The sequence below is a fragment of the Perca flavescens genome, chromosome 17 (genome assembly GCF_004354835.1).
Source record: "Perca flavescens isolate YP-PL-M2 chromosome 17, PFLA_1.0, whole genome shotgun sequence".
Taxonomy (NCBI): Eukaryota; Metazoa; Chordata; class Actinopteri; order Perciformes; family Percidae; genus Perca; species Perca flavescens.
The window spans coordinates 24,887,708-24,915,057 of NC_041347.1; the positions used below are offsets into that span (position 1 = coordinate 24,887,708).

General features: G+C 37.9%; 2 protein-coding genes across 5 annotated transcripts; both read left to right on the forward strand.

The window, feature by feature from the left end:
* Positions 1-114: 114 nt before the first annotated feature.
* myoz1a (myozenin 1a) lies at positions 115-4,951 on the forward strand. The gene is made up of 7 exons (XM_028604010.1): positions 115-205; positions 339-374; positions 2,200-2,286; positions 2,533-2,720; positions 3,214-3,475; positions 3,821-3,983; positions 4,061-4,951. Exons 3-7 carry the CDS (start codon positions 2,202-2,204, stop codon positions 4,290-4,292), a joined length of 930 nt encoding a protein of 309 aa, XP_028459811.1. The 5' UTR covers positions 115-205; positions 339-374; positions 2,200-2,201; the 3' UTR covers positions 4,293-4,951.
* Positions 4,952-6,227: 1,276 nt separating this feature from the next.
* Positions 6,228-25,603, forward strand: hhat (hedgehog acyltransferase). Of its 4 annotated transcripts, XM_028604027.1 has the most exons (13): positions 6,228-6,445; positions 6,763-6,876; positions 8,119-8,265; positions 8,386-8,450; positions 9,610-9,723; positions 9,820-10,089; positions 11,759-11,971; positions 12,358-12,535; positions 13,438-13,588; positions 15,764-15,799; positions 19,080-19,281; positions 19,821-19,965; positions 24,958-25,603. In XM_028604027.1, exons 3-13 carry the CDS (start codon positions 8,145-8,147, stop codon positions 25,041-25,043), a joined length of 1,581 nt encoding a protein of 526 aa, XP_028459828.1. In that variant the 5' UTR covers positions 6,228-6,445; positions 6,763-6,876; positions 8,119-8,144; the 3' UTR covers positions 25,044-25,603. The 4 variants fall into 4 exon arrangements, with proteins under 4 accessions (XP_028459828.1, XP_028459826.1, XP_028459830.1 ...); XM_028604025.1 differs by lacking the exon at positions 6,763-6,876; XM_028604029.1 differs by lacking the exon at positions 6,763-6,876 and having other exon boundaries at positions 9,820-10,014.
* The last annotated feature ends 1,747 nt before the right edge of the window (positions 25,604-27,350 follow it).

The following is a 27,350-nucleotide window of genomic DNA, read 5'->3' on the forward strand; positions in this document are numbered from 1 at the left end:
TGCTACTAATTATAGGCGTCTGAACCATCTGTGAGAATGATTCTGTTCCCTTAATGTCCCCATCAGCACTTTCAGCTGCCCCCCCCCCCACCCCCACCCCTATTCATACTCCTACCCTACCTCAACCTCCTCCTCCGGTCTTGACACCAACACTGCTGCTACCCACACCCCTAACCCTCTGGAAGATCTGCCATCTGAGTGTAGGGTGGGTTTTGCACTTCCAGGGAACCTGGGTCCAGTCATACGTAGGGTCAGAGGAACTGAAGGATTTGTAAATTTGTGATCCAGATCACCACCATTGAGCCCTGGGTCTCTTTTTCTCTATTTGGTATTTATAGGTCTGTCTCTCCTCCCAGGATTGCAACAAAAACCTGGTGAGTGGATATGCATCCCATTGGTGTGCTTTATTCTACTAAAACAGCTTGGATTTAAATTCAAACTACAAAATGGGATGAGGGAATCAAAATGTGCAACATGTTCCCAATCATAACTTGTGTGGCGTGTGCAGCTGATCAAAGGAAAAAAACGGAAGAGGACCTCATAAACTCAGTAAACAAGATTATAACTTTGGTCGGATGCTTTTGAGTCTACCAACGATTAAAGTAAAATGGCTCTTGGAGTGACATTGCTGCTTTTAGATTTTCTCCGTACGTCTTAAAATGAGCAAAGAATGACTAAATGTGCTGACCATCCCTCTCTGTGGGCGTTGCAGATATTTTATATGGTGTTACAAAACCCTGACATGGGGGAGGTAAATCTGAGCGCAAGAGGTCTCTAAGTTTGTAATTATTTAAGGCAACTAAAACGGTGTCCAAAACCTTCCTCGTTAACATCCACAACTACTCCAGATCTCACTTGTGTTTTGAGAGAGGTTCAAACATACACTTAGAATCGATTTCTGGAGGTGTGTATTGTGTCCTTAAGGGTTGTGTCAAGCCCATTTGATAGTCGAATGACGCCATTACACGTCGCTAAAATGTCTTGGCTGGAAATGGCTTTTAAAAATAGCTGCAGTGGGTTGAGTTACAGTCAGTGGATGTGATGTGATGTTTTGCCACTTGACTGGGTCTTAAGGAAACGGTTGAGAGCTGAAGGTGTTGATATTAATTTAGCAAGACAAAAGAATGGTGTAAAATACAACACATAAGATAATATAAGAACCAGATACATATCCCAGACTAGGAAACCATGATAGGTTGTAAGAAATGTGGTTGTTAATGTTAATATGCTTCAATGGTGAGTGATATCTCGACCGATGAGACAGAGGAAAGTATTACTCCCACTTTCCCCCGCCTACATGGTCCTAAGCAGGCTGCAGATTGGGGAATATGATCAGCTGCTATTTTATGATCCTACAGCCTTCAATTTTACTGCAGAATAGCTGCACATTGTTGAACAATACTTCCCTGAACCACAGCATTATTCTGTTTATGTTGACTTAGTCTGTGTGCAGATCATGTGTCCCCAAACAAACCTGAAGTACACATTAAGCTATATGTTTCCTTTGGGGTAGACATCTGTTTGGTTGGGGAATGTGGGGAATCTGAGGGCACTGACATCCCCCTTGAACTTGAAAAATGAGGACGGCCCATGTTCTGTCTGTCTGATACATTCAGGTCCCGTGGATTCACTTTCAGGGGTTGTTGATGGCTATACAACACCTACAGAACAGGCTTTACTGTAGGTGTTGACGGTAAAGAGTGATATCTTGATAAGTTGGAGATAATCGCAAAGCAGTCAGGTTTCTTTCAAGTGTGTGAAATCCTAAAACTGTAGGGAAAACCCTCCCTTTAATGCATTTCAACCTTAGTCTGAACCTGCAGCTATGTAGAGTTTGAGTAATATCACTATCAAAAAGTATTTTTGAATAGGAACAAGGTTACGTGAAATATAACTATTAATAATATAATATAATTCATGAAATCAAGCAAAACTTCCTCAAGATGCTGCATTGAAAACATTGTTTTGCTTTAGTTTTATTATGTAATAAACATTCTGAAATAGAAACAATTTATAGTTAAAAAAATAAATGTTTTCTAAAGAAGTTTGACATTATTTTGTTTTTGTCTGTTGTGAGAAAGAGCTTCACTTTCATTACTTCTATCACTACTGAATATGAACAAAAAACATATGTTCAAACGTACGTTTGTAACCATAATATTGTTACTGCTAACATGGTGTTCTTTCCTGAACCTCCAGTCATGCCTCTGGGAAAACCCGCCCCGTTAAACAAGCGGAAAAAGCTCTCCAAGATCATAACTGACCTATCGCATATCAACCAGGATGGTAAGGCTGGCATGAACATGTGCAGTGCATCTCTTTCATATTAAAACAGAATACATAAATAGATGGATGATAGGTTATAGATACGGTAGATGGGGAACTTATCTTACAAGATACGTGGGGTTTTGTCTGATGTATGAACATAACTATTACATATTATTACTCTGGGTTGACTTTGTTTATTTAAAAGAATTCATGTATTTTGCACAATCAGGATACCGTACATATGTTCGAATGTCCCTTACCTAGAGTATGACTCGGAGCCAGAGGCATCGGAGTTTGACCTGGGAACAAAGATCAGGACTCCTAAAGACATCATGCTGGAGGAGCTTTCCCTGCAGAACAACAAAGGATCCAAGATGTTTAGGATGAGGCAGAAGAGAGTGGATAGGTTCATCTACGAGAACAACCCCGACATCTTCAGCAGTGAGTCTATGGTAAGAGCATAGTTCATGGAGAAAACAAAATCACTTTTTGGGAATTTAAAAAAAAAAATTATGAATTTTATCAAATGCAATGATACAATGTGAATAAACCAACCAGAAATTCAACATAGGAACTTGTGGCAATTTTCTGAAGACATCTATTCTTGTCACTGTACAATCCTTAATCCGTCCTAAAACACTCATTTCCATTCATATTATAACCATTTGAAAGAAACACAGTACTAGGACTGAGAACAGACTTTTATATGTTGAGTCACTTGGACCCATGATGTTTCAACCCTTTGCCTTACATCTTTACTGATCAATCGAACCAGCTAGATTTGAGTTTTTTAGTTGTCTGGAAGAAGATAAAGTCCTCCAATACACAATTAGGACTCAGTGTTCTCAGTAATGCTCGTCAGGTGTAACTTGAACAAGAAGATAAACATGGTCAATCATATGCTGTGTGGCATATGGTTGATTATATTGATCATATTTCTTTCAGGACAACCTCCAGAAGTTTGTTCCCTCTCTGGGGGCTCAAATGGGAGGTGACATCATAAATGTTGGTGGGCATTTTGTTAGCAAACAGCTGCATTTTGGAGGGATCCTTCCCGGAGGGGCCCCTGTGCCTCCTCCGAAACCTGGAAGCAAAGGTGCAGGAGCAGGAGGAGCAGATGGTGCAGAAGGTGCAGGAGGACAGGGTGGGGGTGACCATGGGAAAGATGGAAAAGGAGAAAGGGCTAGTGGGTGGTCTCCACTAAAAGGTTGGTATCAATTTTTTGGCCATTTTTAAGAGGATTTAGTTTAATGGTCCAGCACCTCTAAAGCTAACTACACTCCCTCAGTCTCTGCACACAGATTTTGAAATATGGGGACGGAGTCTGGCTTGCTGTTTCCCTATGTTTCCAGTCTTTGTTCTAAGCTAAGCTAACCAGCTGCTGGCTCTAGCTACATATTTAGCGTACACACATGAGAGTGGTATTGATCTTCTCATCTAACTCTTAGCAACCAAGCAAAAAAGGATATTTCAGACTGTTAGATATATTTTACAACTTTAAACTTTAAATCAAGAGTGTCTCATGCTCTAGACTTGGATGTTTTCTTCACAGGAGGTGGGGGGGATTATGCATCCAAGCTGGTTCATTTGAAGACATACGTGTCGCCATGGGAGAAGGCCATGAAGGGTGATGAAACTCTGATAGCCACTCTGAAAGCTGGAATGCCTGATCCCACTGAAAAAAAGGATTCTCGCAAGTACAAATGCTTCAACAGGTACTTCCCTCAAGGCCATTGCAGGTCATTGTAGGTGCTTTGTGGGCTTTAATAATCCACTCCCCTTTCTCTGCCAGGTCTGCCATGCCCTTCGGCGGCTTCGAGAAGGCTAACCAGTTCATGAAATTCCAGTTGCCCGAAACTGAGGTCAAACAGGAGCCTGAACCCACAGTTGTGTACCAACATGACATCGCCTGCCGGCCCTCCTTCAACCGCACTCCTATTGGCTGGGTGGGCAGCAGTGAGCCCGGCACCATTAATATGGAGATAGATACTGTGCCCTTTGATGGAGAGACTGACGAGCTGTAAAAAAATATTCATACTGTTATTACACTCACTGTGCACATGCACGCATGAATGCATGCATATATGTTAGCATGCACACACACACACACACACACACACACATGCACATGCACACACACACACACACACACACACACACACACACACACACAAACACACACTCATGAGCTTACATTTAACTTATATTGATGAATTTGAATCTCAGTGTGGTTAACTGAAAGCGTACATGAAATGTGATCACGTTCTCCTTTTGCTCTGTATCTGGTTGTAAGGCAAAGAAACAAGCTGTAGATGTTGTCGAAGGAATGAAACATCAAACGTTTATTTGATAAATTCTTAAGTGGAGTCTAAACACTCAATATGTCAGAAAAGTTTTTGTTCTTGGTGAAGAGTTGCAGATTTTGTCAATGAGGAAAGAATGAATCAAGTGTGACGGATAGATTTACGCATGTTACCGTTGTGCACACTGTTTTGATGTTGTTACCATATTTGTTATTTCCCATTTCCTTTTTTGTTATTTTGTTGAGCTGTGAAAACCCTACACACCTGTCTAGTTCACCGTGCATGCATATAGTTAGTTGCTGATCAATTAACCTACTAACTATACCAACGCAGTTTCTCCACATTAAAACCTAGAGTGATTAAAATGTCAAGGGAAATCATTTTGTGTGTGTGAAAATTCTTACCAATTAAATTTCCAATGTTCAAATATATTCGTATAATATACACTTTCAGGACCCTTTCAATCAGAATAGCTTCAAAGTTAAAATCAAAAGAGGGACTATTTTAGCAATCAGTGAGTCATTAAATGCATCATATTTTAAAAGTTGATCATATTTTTTGTTTGAAAATTCTTCAAAGTAGCTATAGCTTTCAAATACACCTAGTACTTTAATGAGGTAGAAGTATAAGGTAGAAAAATGAAAGTAATTAATTACAGTACTTGACTTTCCACCTCTGGCTAAAACCTACAGTATATTAGTAAGTCTTTCTGTCATAAACTGACAGTCACTCCTGCACAGTTGGGGGCAGTCATGCTCTAAAAGTTGTTTGCCTGTCAAAATGAATGAAACCAAGAAAAAGAAGAAGTCAATAAATGTTATGCCAGGGTGTTATGTTCCTCTAACAGCATTGGGATAACACAATAAAAGGGAAACATTTACACTTAATCCAAAAAGGAGTAACATTAGGTATGTTAGGTTAAGAAATAGGGGAACAAAACAGACAAGCAAGTAACAATAAACAGGCTGAGGATTAAACACAGCTACCGGTGATGATGATCACACAAACCAGTTTGATGCTTTTACTATAATGAGTATAGGAAAGCATCCGACTGGCTTTTGTGATCATTGTGTACCAAAAAACTAGAGCATGCTTGTTAGTTGATCTTTATAACAGATGGTTAGTTGCAGGAAATATGTATCAGAGAGAAAGGACATGTTGGAAGAAATGAGATGATTTGGGTTAACGTACGGAAGTGGACAAGGCAGGAGATGCTTGGCTAGTTTTAGTGGTGGAATGTAACTAATTACATTTACTCAAGTACTGTATATAAGAAAACATTTGAGGTACTTGTACTTTACTTGAGTCTTTTCTTTTTATGCCACTTTCTACTCCTACTCCACTACATTTCAGAGGTAAATATTGTACTTTTTACTCCACTACATTAATCTGACAGCTTTAGTTACTAGTTACTTTAGAAATTAAGATTGTTTTGTTGCACACAAAACACATGTACTTTGTAAAATATGTTTTATTAGAAATTAAACTAACGTTACCCAACAATATATGGGCATACAAGTCTAGCTGAAATTCTAATGATTATTTGTATTAGATCATTAAACACAGAACACAGTTTCTAAAATGTGACTTTAATAAAAGATCTGAATACTTCTTTCACCACCGGCTAGCTTACCTTATGAGAACAGGACTGACGAGGAAAGTCCGACCTACTGGACACTGTAGGAGTTAGCTAGCTAACGTTAACTCCAGAAGATGGCAGTAGTGCAACAACATTAAGGATGCAAGTGGTTAAAACCTAGCTAGCTAAAGAAGAAAAAAAAATCATGTCACTTTGGTCCAGGCGCAGAGGCTCTATCAGACAGTGCAGTCTACAATTTACAGCATCGCAATGGACACCGGCCCAGTAATATTAGGTAACACTGCAACTTGTTCAAGAGGCTAGCTTATGTAACGTTAGCTAACTGGCATTCGGAAGTTTTCAGTAGCCTTACAATGTGGGAATAAAAAGAAAGACAGAATCAGCTCCAAAACTTTAACACACAGTGACTTGGTTTTACTGGTCTTGTAATAATCTAAAATGCCAAGACGGTGCTAAGGAACGGTAGTAGCTGGTTTGGTCACTGAAGCAGAGTGATAGAGAAAGACATAGCTATATGGCTCTGCACTGAAGTAGCTAGCTAGCTAGCTAGCTAACAGTAAAGATTCTTCTTAACTGTCTTTCTCTGCTAAGGTGCAGTGTTACCTAGCAACGGTTTGGCATAACTTCACGATGTAGCTAATATGCAGCATTCATGTGCTCCTTGGATGGTCCCTTTTCCCGATTTGGGAAGTTCTTCCGACTTCGGTATGTTTATAAGCTTTAAGTCGTAATGTGGAAAAACAAAGTGACAATTGGTTTTACTGGTCTACAAAGAAGATGTGTTTCATTGCTCAGAGCTTAAAACAATATCTTTTTCCAGTTTATTTTCACTTTAAAGCTTTATAGTAGGCTACTGATTTTGTCCCAGACTTGTTACAGCACCAGTAACAACTAAAATATCTAACGTTATGGCTAACGTTCCACCATGGACCTCTACACAAGTAACACAATACATTGCTTTACCTACCGTGGTAAAGTTGGTTTTATATTGGACGTTAGATATTCTACACATTCGAAAAATCTATTATGCAGCTTGCCCTTTTGACCGATTTATTCCACACCAGTTTTGGTGAACTCAGCTAACTCCCCTACACATTGCACAAAGTTTATTTAAAAAAACAACAAATATATTTTTAAATCAAAAGTTATGTTTTCTTTTTAAATCGTCCAATATAAAACCAACTTTACCACGGTACTTCACCTGACAGAGTTAATGCTAAAAAATAACTTCACTCTAGGTGCACAGCACCCTCAATACCACAATACCATATTAGAAATGACTGTATATGCAATACGTGAGTTAATAAATAGTTTCTTATCATTAACATTTACTTTTGAGCAAGTGGTATAGCAAAAATGTCGCCGAATTCCGAGTCATTCCAACTTGAGGGGGCATTCCTACTGTCTATGGGGCATTCACGTAAATGTTCCCACTCGGGAAATCATTTTTACGATTATTCTGAAACCACGTCATTATGTTACTTCAGTCAGTACGGTGAAAATAGCCTACATAGGTCTAATTTTAAATTTGTTTCGTTACTTCTGCCAACAGTAGCCTACCTCAATTTGTTGTTTGATGTGGTCAGATATGTTTCCAGACTTTATGATGGAGCTAAAGACAACAACAAAACTGGACAATAATTTAGTTAAATTTAGGCTATTTAAACATTGCCTCAGCCCATGGATGGATTAAGAGAACCTCTAATTGTTGCACCATTGTTTCATTTGATTTAAAAAAAAAAAATCTTATTATTATTCTTACTTTAATTCATTTAATTAAGTTCTTTTCTTGATGTCCCTATGTTCACTTTTTCAAAATTATTGTTATTATTTATTGAAAACAGACATTTTAAACTAGAGTTAAATCAAGTAATTTCAGTTTCACATACAGATATTATTTTATGTTTTTAATCCAAACTTAGTGCTAATTGACTCACTCTGTTTTAGGTGCACTAGGTCAGTGACTTTGCCTGATGACATCTAAATCAAAGGCCCAGTTGGCACCCCTGCCATGGATAGAGATCCTTGCATATTGGGTGCTGTCCTTTGGCTCTCATTTGTACTCTTTCTACCAACTGCACAGGTTCTCTAAAGGTAAGGTGTGTATGTATGTATGTATGTACAGTATCTATCTATCTATATATATAAAATATCTGTACATTGGTTTAATGAATTGAGCAGGAAAGGTAAAGAAAATTTCCTGTTTTTCCTCAGAGCACGAAGCAGGATTACAGAGAGAATTCCTGTTGGGAAAAGGCCTTGTTACAGGTTTTAAAAGGGTAAGTTCAGTGTTGAAATTACTGACTAAAGGCCCAATCTAAACCAACATCATCGTGCATCTCATTGAAAACACAGGTTTGTTTTAAGCACATAGTCCTAATGTCTAATAATATTTTGTGTCAGAATGCTTTGAAATGCTTTTTTTTCTTCAGTTATATAATTTTTTGAAAAACTTTATCCGGACCCAGGCCTTTTCATTCTTGGCCTCCCCTCAATGGAGGTGACTCTAACCCGTTTAAAGTTCAAACTATGCGACAAATTGCTATTATTGGCTAGAAAATGTATTTTAATTAATTGGATCAATGATAAACCACCTACTGTCACATTATGGTATAGGGAAATATCCAGGGTCCTCCCTCATGAAAGACTTAGTGCAGTTGCGAAGGGTAACGAGAGGTCTTTCAATGAAATGTGGGCTCCTCTGCTTAACTACCTACCCGAGGATTTGACTCGGCTAGTGATGAGGGGCCACCTGGGATAAACGCCCACCTGGGATAAATCCATAAGTGCCTTCTCTTGTACTGTGGTTCTCAAATACTGTCTTTTTTTATTTTTTTCATGTTTTAACTCCGCTTGATGTATCTCTGCTTACTTTTGTAGAATATGGGCGCTGTTGTGACTATGGCTACACAAATGCACAATGTGTGTGTATGCAGAGCAATATGGAGAGAGGCTCTAACATGTACTGTGAAGATGAAGGGGGGGGCAGTAGACTGGGACATTTTCCTGCTAAGAATACATGGATGGCTATATTGTGTGTGTGTGTGTGTGTGTGTGTGTGTGTGTGTGTGTGTGTGTGTGTGTGTGTGTGTGTGTGTGTGTGTGTGTGTGTGTGTGTGTGTGTGTGTGTGTGTGTGTGTGTGTGTGTGTGTGTGTGTGTGTGTGTGTGTGTGTGTGTGTGTGTGTGTATATACATACATACATACATACATATATATATTCTTTTTTTCTTTTATCTATCTCTGTTACTGACATGATGGCAAAAATGTATAACTTGTGTTTCTGTTGAAAACCAATACAAATTTGTAAAAAAAATTAAAATACTTTATCCATTTGAAAAATGAAGGGCCTTAACACATTTTGACTGTTCAAAGCCTCTATTCAACAGGCTTCAAGTGTAATTTAAAGGCCCATGGTGATGTTAGTTGTTTTTTTCAGGACCTATCAGACTTTGAGTGGACTTTCTGGACAGAATGGGCTAAGAAGTCTTTGCTGTGGACTCTGATTGGTCATGGCTTGATATCGAGATTGACCAGCATCTTTTACCCCAAGGTACGAAGCAGTTGCTACAGTACTCTTTAAGTGGAATGTTGCTATCAGGTGGGAGATGTTTTAATCCAACATTCTTTTTGTATGTTTCTCCAATAGTTTAGGGTGCCAGCACTCACAACATATGGCCTCTTAGCAGCCAGCAGTGTGTTGGGGTTTAAAGGCGTGAGTGTGCTGCTGATACATCTGGGCCTGTCCTTTTCAGTGGCCCAACTGCGAAAGCCCGCTCTGTCGTGGGCCTGCAACCTGCTGCTGCTCTCCACACTTCACATTCAACCACTACAAGAGATCCATGTGGGTTGTATCACTGAATTATATCTGTTCCTGGTTTTGGAGGACTGTCCTTATTTTCTATTAAGGATAAAAAACGTATGTTTCAAATTAAAGTGAAAGACACATTTTAAAATGCTTTTTGCTATGTAAATATGAATTTGTTAAATATGTTTTAAAATGTTCTTTGTGGGTTAAAAAAAACTAGAGTCACAAAACTAAAGATTTAGGGTGACCAAAGGCCAGCATCTCCACTTGATGTGTGTCTGTGTCTATGCTAGCATTGTACGAATTAACCATTACTTTTATGTTAAGAATAACTGTTTGATCAGATTTTATTAAATTTGATTATCACTCAATGTCATATTTGCAAAGAACACAAGAGGGCACAGGATACCAAGGGGACGTACAACCATTTAGCGACTCAGCTGCATTTTATCAATAACCACCACGTTTATTTCACACGTCATCAATGTATCATCAAAAACAATCCCACAAGGTACAATGATCATATATAAGCCGCGTGAAATGGGGAACTCCAAATAAGTTACTAAAAGCTTTTCGGAGGGGGCCCGATAACGATAACCAACAACAAATTATATACAATCCAAAAACTCAATTTACCAGAAATCCAAAATAAACAATACAAAATACAACCAAAATACAAACATACTTAAATTAACAAACAAAATACTACAAACAGACAAACGATCCCAGCCCAAACTATAGCATTTCAAGAATAATCAACAATCATATGTTATGAGCAATTTTTCCTTGAGGCTTCTCTTGAAGATGGAGACAGAATACGACACTTTCAAGTTTTCCTCAAGCTCGATCCAAATCTGCGGTCCCCTACAAACTATACTCGGACTCGTACATTTTAACCGTCGGTTTTTGCCAGTAATTAGATGTTTTTTCCTTGCATCACATTGTGTCCATACCACAAGATAAAAGTTGAGTGAATTTATTGGAAGCATACATACTAAGCATGTTATTTCCTATTAGAGGAAGGGAAAAGCACGTTCTACAACCAACATTTGAGTGTGAGGCAATGGAAGACAAACTAACAGACACTATTCATATTCTTAAAGTCAAACATTTATTGCAGTGGAAATTAAAGAATATCAACAAAGTGGCATTTTACTTAACTGCCTTTTCTTTATTAATACAGCATATCGATGACAACAAGTATTTCAATTCAGTTTTAATATGGAACACCATTCCATTCCTGTCTACACCCATTGGTTTTTATGGACATTGGCTCTTAGTGTTTCACTACGTTTGGGATTTCCTAGCATCCTCCGCTTATAAACCTGCTGACACATTAAGAATGTTAACAGCCAGGAAACTATGCTCCAGTCACAATGGTTGGAAATTTGAATTTAGAAAGTGAAATTGACCTGACAGACCTGTGCATGCTTATAAAAATCTGCCTCTTTCACTCCTGTGCTGTGCTCACACGCAATTGCATACAATTGAGTTCTGCGTTCACACACGATTTTAAAAGCTGTGAAATCCCCAATGCTGTTAATCAGACCTCATTAAAAGATGTGTTAAGAATATGGTTATTAGTATGTGTTGACAGATTTTCATAACCATTTGTCCAAATATGCTGTGACCTGCTAATATTCTCATTTTAAAGTCTCATATTTAAAAATAGAATTATTTTAAAAAGCATATCTAAATTTAGTGTCAGACTGTCACTATTAATATAAGGATTCCTCAGAAATGGTTTGAAAATAATTGGCCTTCCCTCTTTATTACGCAGAGAGGCTGGTATAAGACCGAGGAGGAGTACTATCTGCTACTGTTTAGTGTTGCTGTCTGTGGTCTACGCTTCATCAGCTTCAGCCTGGAGCATTGCTGGTGCCCTCCAGACCATGGTGGAGTTGTGCAGCTCTATTGGTTGTTTTCATACACCTTCTATCATCCTTTTTTCTACAATGGACCCATCATCACGTACAAGCACTACATTGAGCAGGTAAGAAAGCCAACAAAGGCTACTTCTGAATTAAACTGTGATTTAGTCTAAAATCTCCTCTTTTGTTTTGTCTGGAGGAGGCTAATTGCTGCTACAGATGATCTCAGGTCACATTTTTACATAGTAGACATGATCACATAAGTGGTGGGCTTTTTACAAAAGGATAGTGACTTGAATGTTTTAGATTTGTAGAGAAATAGCTATCTGACTGTCACTTTTACATCGCTTCTGCACTTTTTATGCCTGCTTGATTTTTTTTTTAATACCCATCTTTGGAGTAGGTTTGTACATATTTATATAGTATGTGTTTGCTCTTTTATTACAATCCTGTTTTATTTTTTCTTTTAACCAGCAACTCTTAACAAGCTCCCTTTCTACACTTGCAGATGCGGAGGCCTGCTGAGGAGTGTGACAGAGACAAATCTGTTTTTAGTTACTCGGTGCTCAGATCAGGACGGATCATATTGTGGTGGTGCATCGCAGAATACATGATCCATGTAATGTACATGCACTCCATCCAGTCTAATGAGACCTACTTAGAAATCCTTCCTCCCTGGGCCTTGGGTAAGTCATTATAATGTCTTTTTGGCTGTTATGTACAGTATAACATTGACTTGCAGTGTTATTTATTTATATATATATATATATATATATATATATTGTATACTACTGTGTTAATGTTTTTTAATGTTTTACTGACACACTTTGAACATGTTTTCAAGATGCAGAATTTAAAAACATCTTACCCCCACAGGATTTAGTTGGTTCTAAAACTCCATCAGATATGCTAATTACTGTCTTACTCATTGTCCTCGATTCATAATGCAGTCATCATGATCTGTGGTGTGATTTTGTTTATATTTTAATAAAATGACAGAATTTCTGTCTGTTAAGTATTTTTTTTTTTAATGGATTTTCTTTTATATTTTAATTCAAAAATCTAAAGGCATAATCAGCCAGGTATTGTATGTCCAACCCCTGTCTTTGCAGGACACTTGAGTCCTAAGTTTTGGCAAGTATATGTAATTTACACAGGTGGCCGCTGTCCATGCACAGCCTCAAGTTTACCGTTGTCATATGTGCCCCCTAGTTGCCATAAGCAGATATAGAACCTGTATCATTATCATTTACTGGTTTCTTTTTCACATTTCTGCTTAGCTTTTCTCAGCAGCTCTTTAATGTCAGCAACAAATCATGTTTGCCATGTGCTAACGCCATATATTGATTCCTCCTCTGTTGCTCCTCCTGAGGTTTTCTTCCCTTTTTTCCAATTAAAAGGTTTTTTTGGTGTTGAATGCTGTACTGATTGTAGAGGCCCTTTGAGATGAAGTTTAGCTCTATTAAAAAAAATATATAAAATAATAATAATGCATTTAATTGACTTATAACACAGGAACATTGTCTTTGGAAAGTAAAGAATTTGGCTTAATCGTTAAAATAACACACCTTCTTTTCCTCCTTCACAGGCGGTCTGGCCCTGGCCCTCGTCCAGTTCTTCTTTGTGAAGTATCTGGTGCTGTTTGGCCTTTCGTCCATGCTGGCTACTTTAGATAAACTAGTCCCCCCAAAGCTTCCTCGTTGTGTCAGCATCATGTACAGTTTCACAGGGATGTGGAGGTAAGATCATACAGTGGAACAAAGTACAGTTAAAACCACAGACATAAACATAATACAGTATTATATTTGTCTAGCAGCATTTGTTAACACTTGTTAACAGTGTCTGGAAATTTTAAAATACCTGGTGTTCTTTAAGGAAAAGGTAAATCGAAGGTGAAGTACTGAAGTACTGAACATCAAGTGCTCACTGTGCTTTAGCAATTAGATTCAGACCGGGCACAGTGAATTGTCTCATCTTCTGTCATTACTGGCAATCAGAACAATAGGTCACCTCTGCACATAGAACACAAGAACATTATGTCATTCTTTCAGACTTGAGGTAAAATAATTTGTTCTCTGGAAGCATACCTACATTTACAGGCTGCATCTTTTCTTTTAAGTTAGTAGTCAACAAAGTAAATCCTAAAACAAAACAAAACCCTTCAACTTGTTATAATCACCAAATAGATTGCCACTTAGAAATGTGTGTCAGTTTTGAAATGGATCTTACAAATGCCAGTTTGTCAGTGTATAACTCTGTGCAGCATAACACCATTAAAGACAATGTTATTTTATTTCTCAGGTTAATTCAGTGATGGTGTAGCGTAGGTTTATCCCAAATATTTAAAGTAAGAGTTAATAGAAAAGAATAATTATAATCCTAAACCTGTCACTTTAAATTTATTCATATGAAAAAGTTGAAAAGATAACCCAGATAGCTTGTTACAAAAGTACACAAGATTAAAAGAAAACACAAATCATAAAGTAAATCTGTCTGTATTCAAACCACATAATAATCTAAATAAACTTGAAGCAATCAAATCAAACAAAGTCTCTCACTTACAAAATGTCAGTTAAATTAACAGAAAGCAATTTCCGAGTCCTGATGCGAAAATCAAATATCCCTTAATTAAATAAACTGTCCAAGGAGACAATAAGCAGGGTAAGAGGCAGTGCAAAAATAGATGCAATTAGGCTGAGGGTAGAATAATATATATAAGGGGTTCTTCAAATTAACCTGAGGCAGGAGAATAGGAGAAGCGTGGACAGTTGCAGGAAAGGAGATTTATACGTAGCTTTTGTAGTTCCAACAAAGACAAGAAAGTCCACAGTTATTTCCGAGCAGGTCAAAAAGGTAGTTGAACCAGAATCATACATGCTCCGGGGGAAAAAAAAAACACACACACACACACACACACACACACACACACACACACACCCTTTCTGTCCTACCTACCTTAAATGGCATGATGATGATCTCTACATGTATTAAGCTCATTTAACACTTTTGCAACCAAGTAAAGGACTAGACTATGCCTGGTTTATGCTGAAGGGGTCACAATTGCTCAAGTTAAATGAACACACACATTGCAGTGCTTGTTACGTAGTGATAAAGCCCCTTAATCAGCAAGACTTAAAATATAAAAAAGCCAAAGGCAACAGCATTTCTATTGCTTGAAACAAATTATTTCAGGACATTCAGGTTTATGCAATGGTGAACATGTTGTGTCACAGTGCCATTTGTATTTCCTGTTTAGGAAAATAAGAAATATATAAAATATGCTGTTATTTAACCATATTTTTTGGTTTTGAAACCAAAAGCTGATGTCTAGTTTTCAGCTTGGCAACCACTTTTAAATGTTAGTGTTCAGCCCTTTAGATACAACAAACATGCAATTAAATGCAAACCTTATAATATACACACAAAAAAGAGTGAGTAAAATCTGTTCTTTTGCCCCATTCTCTTCTCGCAAAATCACTCTGTTCCTAAATGTAATTAACAATGAGAAAAGGCTTTCTTAATTCAGAGCACATAAAATTAGATAGCTGTACTGTATGTTTGGTTTTGCCGTAAAAATGCACTGGCTGTAGACCAGATCGACCAATGTGCTGACAGCAATGGACTCCAATCCGTCCTGTGTGCTGAGCTGGGCAATGTTGACAACATTGATGGAATGCATAAAACTGTCCACTGACATCACAAAACAGCTTCAGTTTACATGCAGCACAAAAAAACAACCAACCCAACAACCCTTTTTCTAATCTTCTTAATGATAAAGAGTGTGCACACATCCATCATATATACTGCATATGTTTATATGAAGCACAGTGCTCAGATGTTTCTTACTCAGTGCTATATTATTATGTAAATTTGTGACTCAATATTCATTTCTTTTTTTTTTTCTTCACTCTCAGGCACTTTGACGAGGGCCTGTATCGATGGCTCATCAGGTAAGAGGCACTTCATGAGCAGTGGACGGACTAATTCAGATGTTAATGCTTACTAAAAATGTGAAATGTCATCTAAATCAAATAATAGCTCTATAATATCTATCCCTGTCTGTCCATCAATCTGTCTATATGTCTGTCTATCTATCTATCTATATATATCTATCTATCTACCTATATAGCTTTTTACATGTACATACAGTAGCTTTTTATCTATCTATAGTTGTATTGCCTAATATGTAGGAAAGTGTGCTTAATCATACTGTATGTGTTATGTATTGCACACTTACTGTAAAGAGCTGATTTCCTGCAGGGCATTGAACTTGTTGAATAACCTTAAAAAGGTGCCATTCTCCAGCTGCCTGCCCGCATGTTTTATCATAATGGACAAGGATGCTGCATTTGCATGTAGGCTTTCTCATGATTATGAGGCTGAATGTTGTTGGTGAATTGTTCCTCTGTTGTGTTACTGTTCCCTAACCCTGGAGAAATGCCTCCTTGTTTAATATGTGCATATGTAATGGCAGCGTTATGTGTTTGCTCACTTGTACTTTGGACAACGCACATTATCAGTTTTGTCTGCTTTTTAATGATGCACACTTGGCTGAATGTAGCCTAGTGGGAGATTGTTCCGCTTGGTAGACGCGGGTTGCTACATTAAGGCAACGCTAGAGTTGCACGGTTGTCAGTAAACGCACTGATATTCTGTGAAAATGTTCCCTTGTCTCGGTTATTGTTTGCTAATTAAATTTTGTGTTGACACGTATGATGGCGTACATGTACGCCTGCTTTTCAGATGTTAAAGATGAGTTTAGAATGAAATCAGACTGCTAAAGAGGCTCCACATATTTTAAGATACCAGAATTTAAATTGCAAATGCAAGTTTCCATTTTAATCTGTGTCCAATGGACATTGTATTCTCCTGCTTAATGGCATCACTTGCATAGATCCTACTGCAGATGCAAGTGATACCCATGAAACAGTGCCCTGGCGTTGCTGAAAGTGCTTTTAAAGAGGTTTTAATGCAGTTCTGAAAATCTGTTGAAAATGGTCTGAAAAGCGCTAGATGAGTGCGTAGGTGTTAAATGATGAGCAGCTAAGTGGCTCATTCTTCACCATTCCATTACGCTTTCCCTGTCTGTATGCCACTCTGTCTCAGGTTCTCTGTTTCACACTGTAATCAGCCAACAAAAGAGCTCTTACTAGTTTGTTTGATTGAGTTATTGCTGCTACATATGAGGAGGAACATTTGATCCCAAATCCTGGAGAAAAATGGTAGTAAATAAAAAATTGGGGGCATGGATTAAGAAAGAAAGATCAAGTACACTGTGTGTCTCTATAAGAGCACAGAAACCAACAATAATAGTTGCCAGTTTGATTTCTACTGTCAGTCTCTAAACCTTTTACTATATGCATGTTGTCTGCTCCAACTGCTTGCAGTAGTCAGGTGTTACATAAAACCTTGATTACTCAGGTATTAATGTAAGTCTTAAAATGATCATATTTTGATTAAAGGGTAACTACCGTTTTTTCCAGCCCTATTTTCCTATGTTTTTGTGTGTAAGTGACTGATGGGAACAACAATCTTTGAAATTAGTCCCGTATTAAGCCAGATCGTTGGCAGCAGCGAAAAGTACTTTTTCCACGCAAAGATGAGTAGATTGTTCATTTAAGATAAGTCCTCTGGGAGGCCTGAGTTGGACTCTGTTAACTTGTTCTTATACTGCACTGTAAATTTTATTCTTGTCTTTTATCTGTTTTTAATTTTTTTTTTTTTTGCATTTTCAACTGTTCTTTAATGTTTTATGTAAAGCACTTTGAATTGCCATCTTGCTGAAATGTGCTATACAAATAAAGCTGCCTTGCCTTGCCTATATAAGAATGTAAGTTAATAGAGCTATTGTCCAGCTTGTATTTTATTTGTATTTTTTTAACATAAAAACATCCGCGTGTTTGCGTTCGCTAAACCCACCAGACTGTGTATACATGTAAATAAACTGTAATTTTAGCATTGTAAAATACACTTCATTCAAAGTCGACAGTAGCAAAATAAAACTATGAAAAGCCGTTTTGGGTCGTCTTTCCACTTTTCCAACCATCACAACTCACAACATCACAACAAATAAACACATAGTTTACCAATTTACATACGTTGGCTCTATATACGCTATAAGTATTGCTTTTTTGAATGCAGTCTGGTGGGTTTAGCACTAACGAATTTACATCTGTTCAGAATCTGTCTACACTTAAATAATTTAAATAGACGGAAAGGTGCTCAGTATGTTTATGTATTCTGTCAGCTCTTATTTTAACACTGGTTCCTCTCCATCTGTTTTTGCACCTACTTTCGTCCTCCAATATGGCCAAGCTGGCCACTCTATTTAAGGCTCAGAAAATGCTGGCTCATCTTTCAGGAACATTGATTATCCACAGGGTGGCTGAGATAATTAGTTCCCAGCTCAGCAACACTAGACAGAACGTGATGTTTGTTTCCAAGTGCGTTGGAGTGATGTAGCATGTTGAGACTCTCTGTACCTCTGGGACGGACGAAGCTCTCACAATATCTGAGGCCATTTGTCTTCACAGCATGCACCACAGTCTTTACTGATTGGTGGGATATTATTCAAATCATGTGGGCTATTACGTGAATACACATCTGCTATTTTTATACCAGATGCTGTATAATCTCATTTGAACCACGGTAGAACTAAATGCATGCGTTATGTGCTAGATATTTGCTGTTTGTTTCAACCAAAATGTTGAAATCAGACCTTACCCAGCCAAAACAAGAGCAAGCTGAAGTGATGAATAACAAAGTCTATTTCACAAAAAAAGTGGGTTAAATGTGTGTCAAGGTTTTAGTTTGAATCACAGAAACCACTTTGGAATCATTAACCCAAATGCAGCATTAGTAACAACTTGGTAGGATTGATATTCCCTCTAGTGCCTCTATTTTTTGCGCTGAGCGTCACAGCAGCATTTATTTGATTAAAAATCATTGAACATCACATGATCATTTGTGTGACAGGTGTTCTTTGCAATTCATTGCTGCATTGTGGTGCCATTTTTAACACCCCGTTGTTTCACATGTGCACTATTCACTGGCTGCAGTACATCTGTGTCCATGTCCTTACAAAAGATCTGTCTGTTATTATATCACTTATTTATGTATTTATGTTTTCTTTGTGTCAGGCAGATTATGATCCCATTTAAAGAGCTGTAACATTTTATTCATTCTGATTGTCTTTACAGATTTTTTTCATGTTGTGTACTCATGTTCCAGATACATCTATGTGCCGTTGGGAGGTTCACACCATGGTCCTCTTTACAAAATATTATCCACTGGCCTTGCATTCGGATTTGTATGCCTCTGGCACGGTGGACATGACTACTTGCAGTACTGGGCCCTGATGAATTGGGCTGGAGTTCTGGTGGAAAATGGACTGAAGTCTTTCTTTGCCTCGTCTTTTATTCACTCCATTGTTGTAAGTTGTTGAAATTGAAATCCAAGTTTTACCTCTGACAGTGCAGAGAAAGGATGTCAAAGAGATTAAAATTGTACATAGACATAATTCCCTGGTTATTCAATCAATTGGATTTTCAGTTAAGATGCGTGAACATAATGAAATCTTTCCTGTAGCTAGAAACCAAGGGGTCATGTAATCTGATTTAATAAGAGATAATGCCTGGAGCTGCTACAGTAAGTACAGACTGGAGACAAACTGGTTGGAACCTGTCACATCTAATTGGCGCAGTACAGTTAACGGCCATCATTTATGTGAGTAAAAGTCTGTTTCCAATACATTAACAATAGAAACATTGCTACTTTTGCTTCTAGTCTTGGGAGAAAGTTCACGTTCTCAAAACAGTAATAAAGTCTGATGGCAGACCCTGTAATCCTCCTAGTTTATGTTTACACAGTTCATTAGTACCAGGTGCTTTGCTGCTCTTTGTTTCTCAGATTTATGATCAAAACCTTTTGTGGTTCTCCTGCAGTTTACTTATTTATTCCCTGATTTCCCAGGCGCAGAATTTATCTGCGGCGATGGAAAGGCGTTGTGTTGCCCTTCTCTCTGCCTTCTCTACTGCCATGCTCATCCTCTCTAATCTGGTGTTCCTCGGGGGGGTACATGTTGGCAGAATCTTCTGGAAGCGTGTCTTCATTCAAGGTAAATTGCTTTCCACAACACTCACACATATAATATAGTAAGTCTGTATATTTCGTAGTGTTTTCAGTGGATACTGGGGTATTTTATGCATTTGCATGGGCAAAGTCTCCCCAATAGAGAGACATCCTGGTTGTGCCAGTCCCTGTTTTGCTCTTCGTGTCTTAATGTGGCTAATTTGGTACCTAAAGCAAGATGGCAGGCCCTCCTGATAGTCTACTCATGATAAGCAGTCTGAGCTGCACTCGCTGCTGGGTTGGGCGCAGAGTCAGTGCAGAAAACTTAGCTCAGTGCTGATACTCCATCATATAATATAATAATATAAATTTAAATATCATATTTGCTCATTTTTAAAGCAGCATTATCTAATTTTTTGGCCACTTGGGGGCAGTGAAACAAGATGTAAACACAATAATGACATTAGCCTGTAAAGTTAGTGTTATGTCTATTTCATTCATTAAATAACTTTACAATGCACGATGTGGTTGTACATCAGTAGCTTACATTAAATTACACCCCCCTTTCATTTAGTGCGGACGTGTTATTCTTATCAGTCCGTGTTTGTGTTGGCCTACTATTTATAGGCCCCCTGAACTTGTGTAAAGTTTCATGAAAATCTGAGTTATTTTTACGTTGGTTGCTACAACAAACTCTTAATGCTTTGGCTCATGACACAGTGACAGTGATACCTGGTTTAGTCAAGTCAAGTTTATTTCATCCATAAAAATTGAAATTACAGTGCATACCCGTCTAATACAATACAATAAATACAATATAATGCAATACATAAATACAATACAAAATTTATAAAAATGTACGTTTAAAGTGCTTGTTGTGCTGTCTGATAGTCTGAGGTATAAAAGAGAGAGCATACCGCTTAGTTCGTGTCACAGGAGGCCTTAGCCTACCACTACATTCCATAACTCTGCCAGTCAAATTATCATTAAGAGGGTGACCCGGGTCCCTCGTTATTTTCTGTGTCATTTTTGCCAGACGGTGGTCATATACTTGATCCAGTGTATTTAACTCTCCTACCATTTTTACAGCCCTTTTAGTCACTCTATCAATCCTGGCCTTCTCGGTTATCCCAACATTCCCACCCCAACCCGCCACACAGTAACTCCAAACACTACATATCACTGACATAAAAAAACATTCTCACCACATCTGTATTCACCTTAAAGGACTGCAACTTGCTCATACAGTATACACATGGACTTACAGTAAGTAAGTCAACATGATCTGACCATGTTAGCCTATCATTAAAAACAATGCCCAAATACTTGTATGTGTTCACTCGTTCTATTACTGAACCTTTGATTTCCACTGCCTCAGCTGTCATCTTATTTCTCCTGTAATCGATTACTAATTCTTTAGTTTTCTTAACGTTGAGTTCTAGGAAATGAGTGTCACAAAAATCAACAAAAGCGTTTATCTCATTTTGATAGTGACTATAGTCATCATTTTCAATTAACCCAATGTTAATGTTGTCAGCAAATTTAACAATTTGATAGCTTGCCTGCTGTGGACTGTAGTCTGCAGTATAAATGGTGAAAAGAAAGGGTGATAAAACATTTCCCTGAGGTGACCCTGTGTTTGTCATGATCTTATCTGACTTAACTTTTGAATTTAGCTTCTCTAAGAAATTTAGACTGAAAGAAATAAATACACCTGGAACCTTCATCATTAAAAGCTTATTTACTATAATGTGTGGTTGTATCGTATTGAACGCTAAGCTAAAATCATAATACAGAATTCTCACACACCGTCCCCCTGCATCTAGGTGAGCATAGACACTGTCCAATATACAGACAATAGCATCCTCTGCCCCTCTCCCTTTCTGATAAGCAAATTGGCAGGGGTCAAGATAATGCTCTACATGAGGCTTCAGACTATTTAACACAATTTTCTCACATACCTTCATAGCTATGGAGGTTAGAGCCACTGGTCTTAGATCATTCATACACTCAACGGTTTTCTTTTTAGGTACTGGTATAATGCAAGATTGTTTCCATAAATCCGGTAACACTTTATGAGAGAAACAATAATTAAAAATACTTGAAAAAATACTTGCTCACGATACATCCAAAGTAGGCTAAGTTACCATATACAACACTTGAAATGCAAGGATGCATCTGTAACGTATTTTCTTTATTGCAAATAAATAATTTTTTGTCTGAGCAAATCTATATGACCTCCCGGTAACGCTAACTCAGTAATATAGTGGGTAATACAGCACCATAAATAAAAGACTTTTACGATAGCAGGTGTGGTACGAACTCTTTTTTTTTTTTTTTTTTTTGTCCAAACTTTTGTCCAAAGTGGCCGCTAGAATCAACACTAACTCAAAGATACAAAGCAGCCTGACAAAAGTCATATTCTAGTCACCAGTTAAGCGTTAATGACAGTAAAAATTTGTTGGAAGCCCGGCAGGCTCACAGCAAATTGTGTGCAACATTATGCTTCTTCTTAGTAGGCTTAATTATTATAAGTTATGGTTTGCTTCATTAACATGAGATCAATGCTTTTAAATCAGCTGGGATTTTTATTGGTGCGGGCAGTAGCGTAAATGCACTCTTTGACCTCTCTTACACTGTGTCTAAGTCGTATTGGCTGAGGATGCGTTTATATTATATTCAGATGCCACCCAATAGCCCCCATGCAAGGTTACTCTAAATTCATAGGGCTGACATAGAGAGTTGTTAAAGCGCCCATATTATGCTCATTTTCAGGTTCATAATTGTATTTTAAGGTTGTACCAGAATAGGTTTACATGGTTTAATTTTCAAAAAACACCATATTTTTGATGTACTGCACTGCTCTCTCTCACTGCTGCAGATCCTCTTTTCACCTGGTTTCTGTTTTAGCTACAGAGTGAGACCTCTTTTCATCTTCTTCTTCTGTACTATCTTTGATTGCACTCGCACATGCTCAGTAGCTCAGATGTAGAGCATGTCAGCTAGCTAACTCTAGAGACAGTAAAAAAAAGCCTGTTTCTCCAACTTTGGTCAGTTACAAGGCAAGATTAGCTGGGAGACTTCTAAATGAGGGTGCACATGTAAGTAGTTCTTTTGTAGATTATGGTGAACTTGTGTGTGTTGTAGCAGTGCTTTGCTATTGAGAACGACGTAGCATGCTAGCGTTAGCATGCTAATGCTAACGCTACGAGCTAACGGTTGTGGTTAGCCAGCTCATTTCAAAATCGGCTCGGACTGTGATGTCACAGTCCGAGCCGATTTTGAATAGCTCACTAGGAGACTGAAGGCAGGACACATTCAGAAACCGTATCTCACTCAAAACAGCATGGATGGATTTTTTTCAAAGTTTGTATGTGTGTGGAAGCACCAGAGACACAAAAAAACACCCCAAATCCCAGAAAAAGTGATTTTTTCATAATATGGCCACTTTAAAATTGTAACACACCGGTAAACACACTGCGTAGTATTAATTCAAAAGTATAAGTCATTACATGAAATCATATAGTTAGAATGAAAATGTTTTACTCCAGTAGACTTTTGAATGGTGCTTTTATGTCTGTTTAAGTATAATATCAGTAAAAATATAGTAACATTTTGACCTGATGATGGCGCAAGATAAAATGTTCAGTGGTTACCAAAGAGACCACAATTTATCTTGAGTGGAACACGTCTGTACCAAATTTCATGGCAATCCATCCAGTATTGAGATATTTCAGTCTGGACCACAGACAGATAAACAGAGCCATCCCTAGAGCGATGCCACTAATTTAGCAAAAAAAAAAGAAAATGATTCTTGTTCCTATCAGTTTAATGATAATGTGTCCAGAAAGATAGAAAAGGAAACTCTTGACCGACAAGTTTTCAGTTTCTACTTCTGATCACTAATCAGTTTAATAATTAGTTTTAAGTTGCCTCTCTGCGAGTGGTCTTTTCACCTCATTTGAACACGAGGCATTCTGTTAATCAGGTGGCAGAAGAAACTGGTGTAATTATAGCACTGATTGATTAGACCCATAGTAACATGCAACTGGAGGAGATAGGCTATTCATTAGTTTTTTTCCTCTCTCTTTGCCAGGACTTAGTAATCAGTAGTAGCAACAAATTAATTCATAACGTTCCAAAATGGCAAGGAGATGGGACACATTTCTCAGTTATGGCCAGAAGTTACTCTTGTTTGACTATTGGTGTATGCTTCCTTTAAGTTCTGCTTTTTACTCTGTTAGTTTGAAGTCAGTATCAACAAAGGTTGAATTACTGGTTGGAGAATATATTTCACACTGAGGGCGTTAATGAAATGTACATACCTGCAAAACAAAACGCTGGGACATCTTGGAACAGCAAGGCTTGCTCATGGTGCATGCAGGGCACGAGCTGAAAGGCTTTGCATGATTAATTTGGATGTCAGAAATACACAATATTTCAAGTTGTGCAAGGCACATTTCTAATGTGATTAAACCAACATTATTAATTAGCTGGCATTTACTGGAAATTATGCACATTTTTTCTACATATTAACATTTAATGTTTAAACTTAAACACAAAACTCTTCAGAATATAGACATTTTATCTGCAAAAATACTCTGTCTTTTCTAGCCCATGTAATCTTTCTCTTCCACAGACAGGAAATGGACAGTACAGCTGTACATAAAGCAGCCCATGTGTGTGAATTAGATTTTGACATGAATGGAAAATAATAGACCATTGAAACGCATTGTGGGTGCAGGTGCAGGTTACTGAGATAATCTGGAGGCAAGCCAGTTGGAGAGGAGATGCAGACAGCTGTCCTTACCTGCCTGCTCGACCCTCTAAGAAGCAGCTATAAATAGAAAAAGAGAGTAACCGTAACACAGTACAGCAGAGAGAATTAACAAACAACTGTGTCTACTACCCTCTGTTGTTTTTGCTCTTGTAAAAGAATGCAACTCTTTATAGTAGTTACCTCAAAAAGCATCAGTGCATAGCAGTATGAATATTTACAGATAAAACGTGATGAGTACAGGTTTTCTTTTAATTTCAGGCTGGTCCACCATGGCCCCACCTATGCTGGCTTTCCTCTACTGCTTTGCTCAGATTGGACTTGAGTGGACTTCTCACCCACCATGAGTCACCTTGACTTTGTATCGGAGTGAGAATCCCTGCTACCAGACAACCAGCACAACCTGCGGAGTCCAATGCCTTGTCTTTACCAGCCAGAGTCTCTGTGGCGAAGCTGGCTCACTGCCACAGAACCCGTCCAAAACCTGGCTGAAATGCAGCTGAGCAGCCACTTTACACAACCTGCAAGACTGGGCAAAATCTCTCTGTAAGCTTAGACTTAAAGGATCAGTGCTGATTCTCTCTAAGGAGAGTTTCCTACTTTGTGGAAAGTGCACACAAACTGTAATAGAATGATATTCAGGGCAGTGTCTAATAGGAGCCTCGGCAGTGTTTTCTACCCAATAAGCTACACGGAATCACTGTTATTCTAAGAAACTGTAAAAGAAAATATGGACCCTGAATCTGTCTTGGTTTTATGACTCTGATATGGTATTGCTCAGTGGTGCGGTAAGCCGGAGAAATGCTAATTCTATATTTACGTCCTCCTTTAGCTCACCACAAACACATTTGTGTTTTCAGAGGTAGACAAAAGGCCCAGAAGACTGAATAAAGCAGCAGGAACCTGATCAATGTCATTATTTCCCCTACAAATGCAATTTGGGTGAGGTAGAATGACACTTAATATTAGTAGATGTAGTGCTAAAAAACTTTAGCGGAACTACACACTAACTTTTCATTCAGCAAAGTAACCATGAGCAAGAATGTTAAAACAAGCTGTTTGTTTTGTGCTAATGTGTTGTAATACAATGGCTCATATTTCCAAAATGTCAACTGTACAATACCTCAGTCTACGTTTGGATTAAAACCTTGTATTTCACGTTTCCTGATTTTAAATATCCATCCATGCTATAATGGATAACCACACTGTACCTGATGCAAGGCATAATTGACAGTTTCAGTGTTCAAGCTGTGTGTATGTCCTGATACATACAAGTCAGGAGTGTTTGGGTTATGTTGAAGGGGTTAATCTGCTACCCCGCAGACTGAGATCATAAACTTATAAAACTTTTTGTCTACTTTTGAAACAAGTTTTATGAGTATTATTTAAAGGATAACTCTTGTGTAATTCAACAATTTTCTTCAAATCCTGTGAAAAGACCAAAACCAACATGTTTGTCTCTTTCTGAATAATTTCCGACTTCCCTACCCTGTCTGTGGCACTCTGCCCTCAGTCTCAGTTTTTAGCAAACGTCAATAATAAGAGAGAAATAGTCAAAAATGTATTTTCAGCTGCAGATTAATACATACAGTATTCGGGGGACTTATGTAGGACAGTTTTATGTGAGATCAACACAAAATACTCATACTTATGAAGGAACATGTCAGCCAGTCGACATGTCGATTCATCGTTTTTCAACGTTTTTTTTTTTTTTTTGAACAAAAATGCTGAATCTTTTCTGGTTCAAGCTTCTCACATGTAACGATATTCGGCTTTTCTCTACTTTGTATCATTGTAAACTGAATATCTTGGGGTTTGGACTGTTTGTTGGACCAAAACAAGACATCTGATGACCTCACCTTGGAGTCTGAAAAACTTACTGTATTCTGACATTTTATATCCCAAACGATCCATGAATCAAGAACATAATAGGCTGATGAATGGATAATGACAATCCTTGTTATTTGCAGCTCTATTTAGGGTCATCAGGTTGAGGCTGTCCCACATGAATGATGAGTTGACCTGATGTAATGGGGGAAAAACCTTTATCTTTTAACTAAAGTTTGAACAATGAGCCACAGTTTAGTCTCACACCAAAAGAACATTACAAACTGCTCTTGGTGATAAATTTCCAATCTCAGAAGTGTTTGCATTTACATTTCAGATTACAATGAATACAAACTTCATGTTCCGGGAAGTAACATGAAGCTGCTTTAAAAGCTTATCTGTGCTTATTTGTCTTTTGAGCTTAAAAGTGTGATGTGGCAGAAACAATCTGATCCTCTGACTATTCACTGTGCACAGCAATGAAAGCAACCAGCTTCAGGGTATGGTTTCCAAGGAGATTAGTTTAAGAATGAGTGGATTTTAAATCAGAGGTGTCATTGCTGACTGATTCCTCATTAACATGAAACTCTCATGTTGCCTTTGGTCCTCTGGTTGTTTATTATTGCGCCACAACAATTGACTGTTCCCAAGGTTTGTATGTTCAGGTTCTCAGTGAACTGTCTTACCTGTACAGGTCTGTAATTTGTCAGTCAAGGTACAGTATAATAAACAGTCTTATAATAAAATAACAGCGTAATCTATAGTCTGTGGTGAGCCTCGAGTGTCTTCATTAGTTGATGTCTGTTCTTGGGATTATGACATGGCAC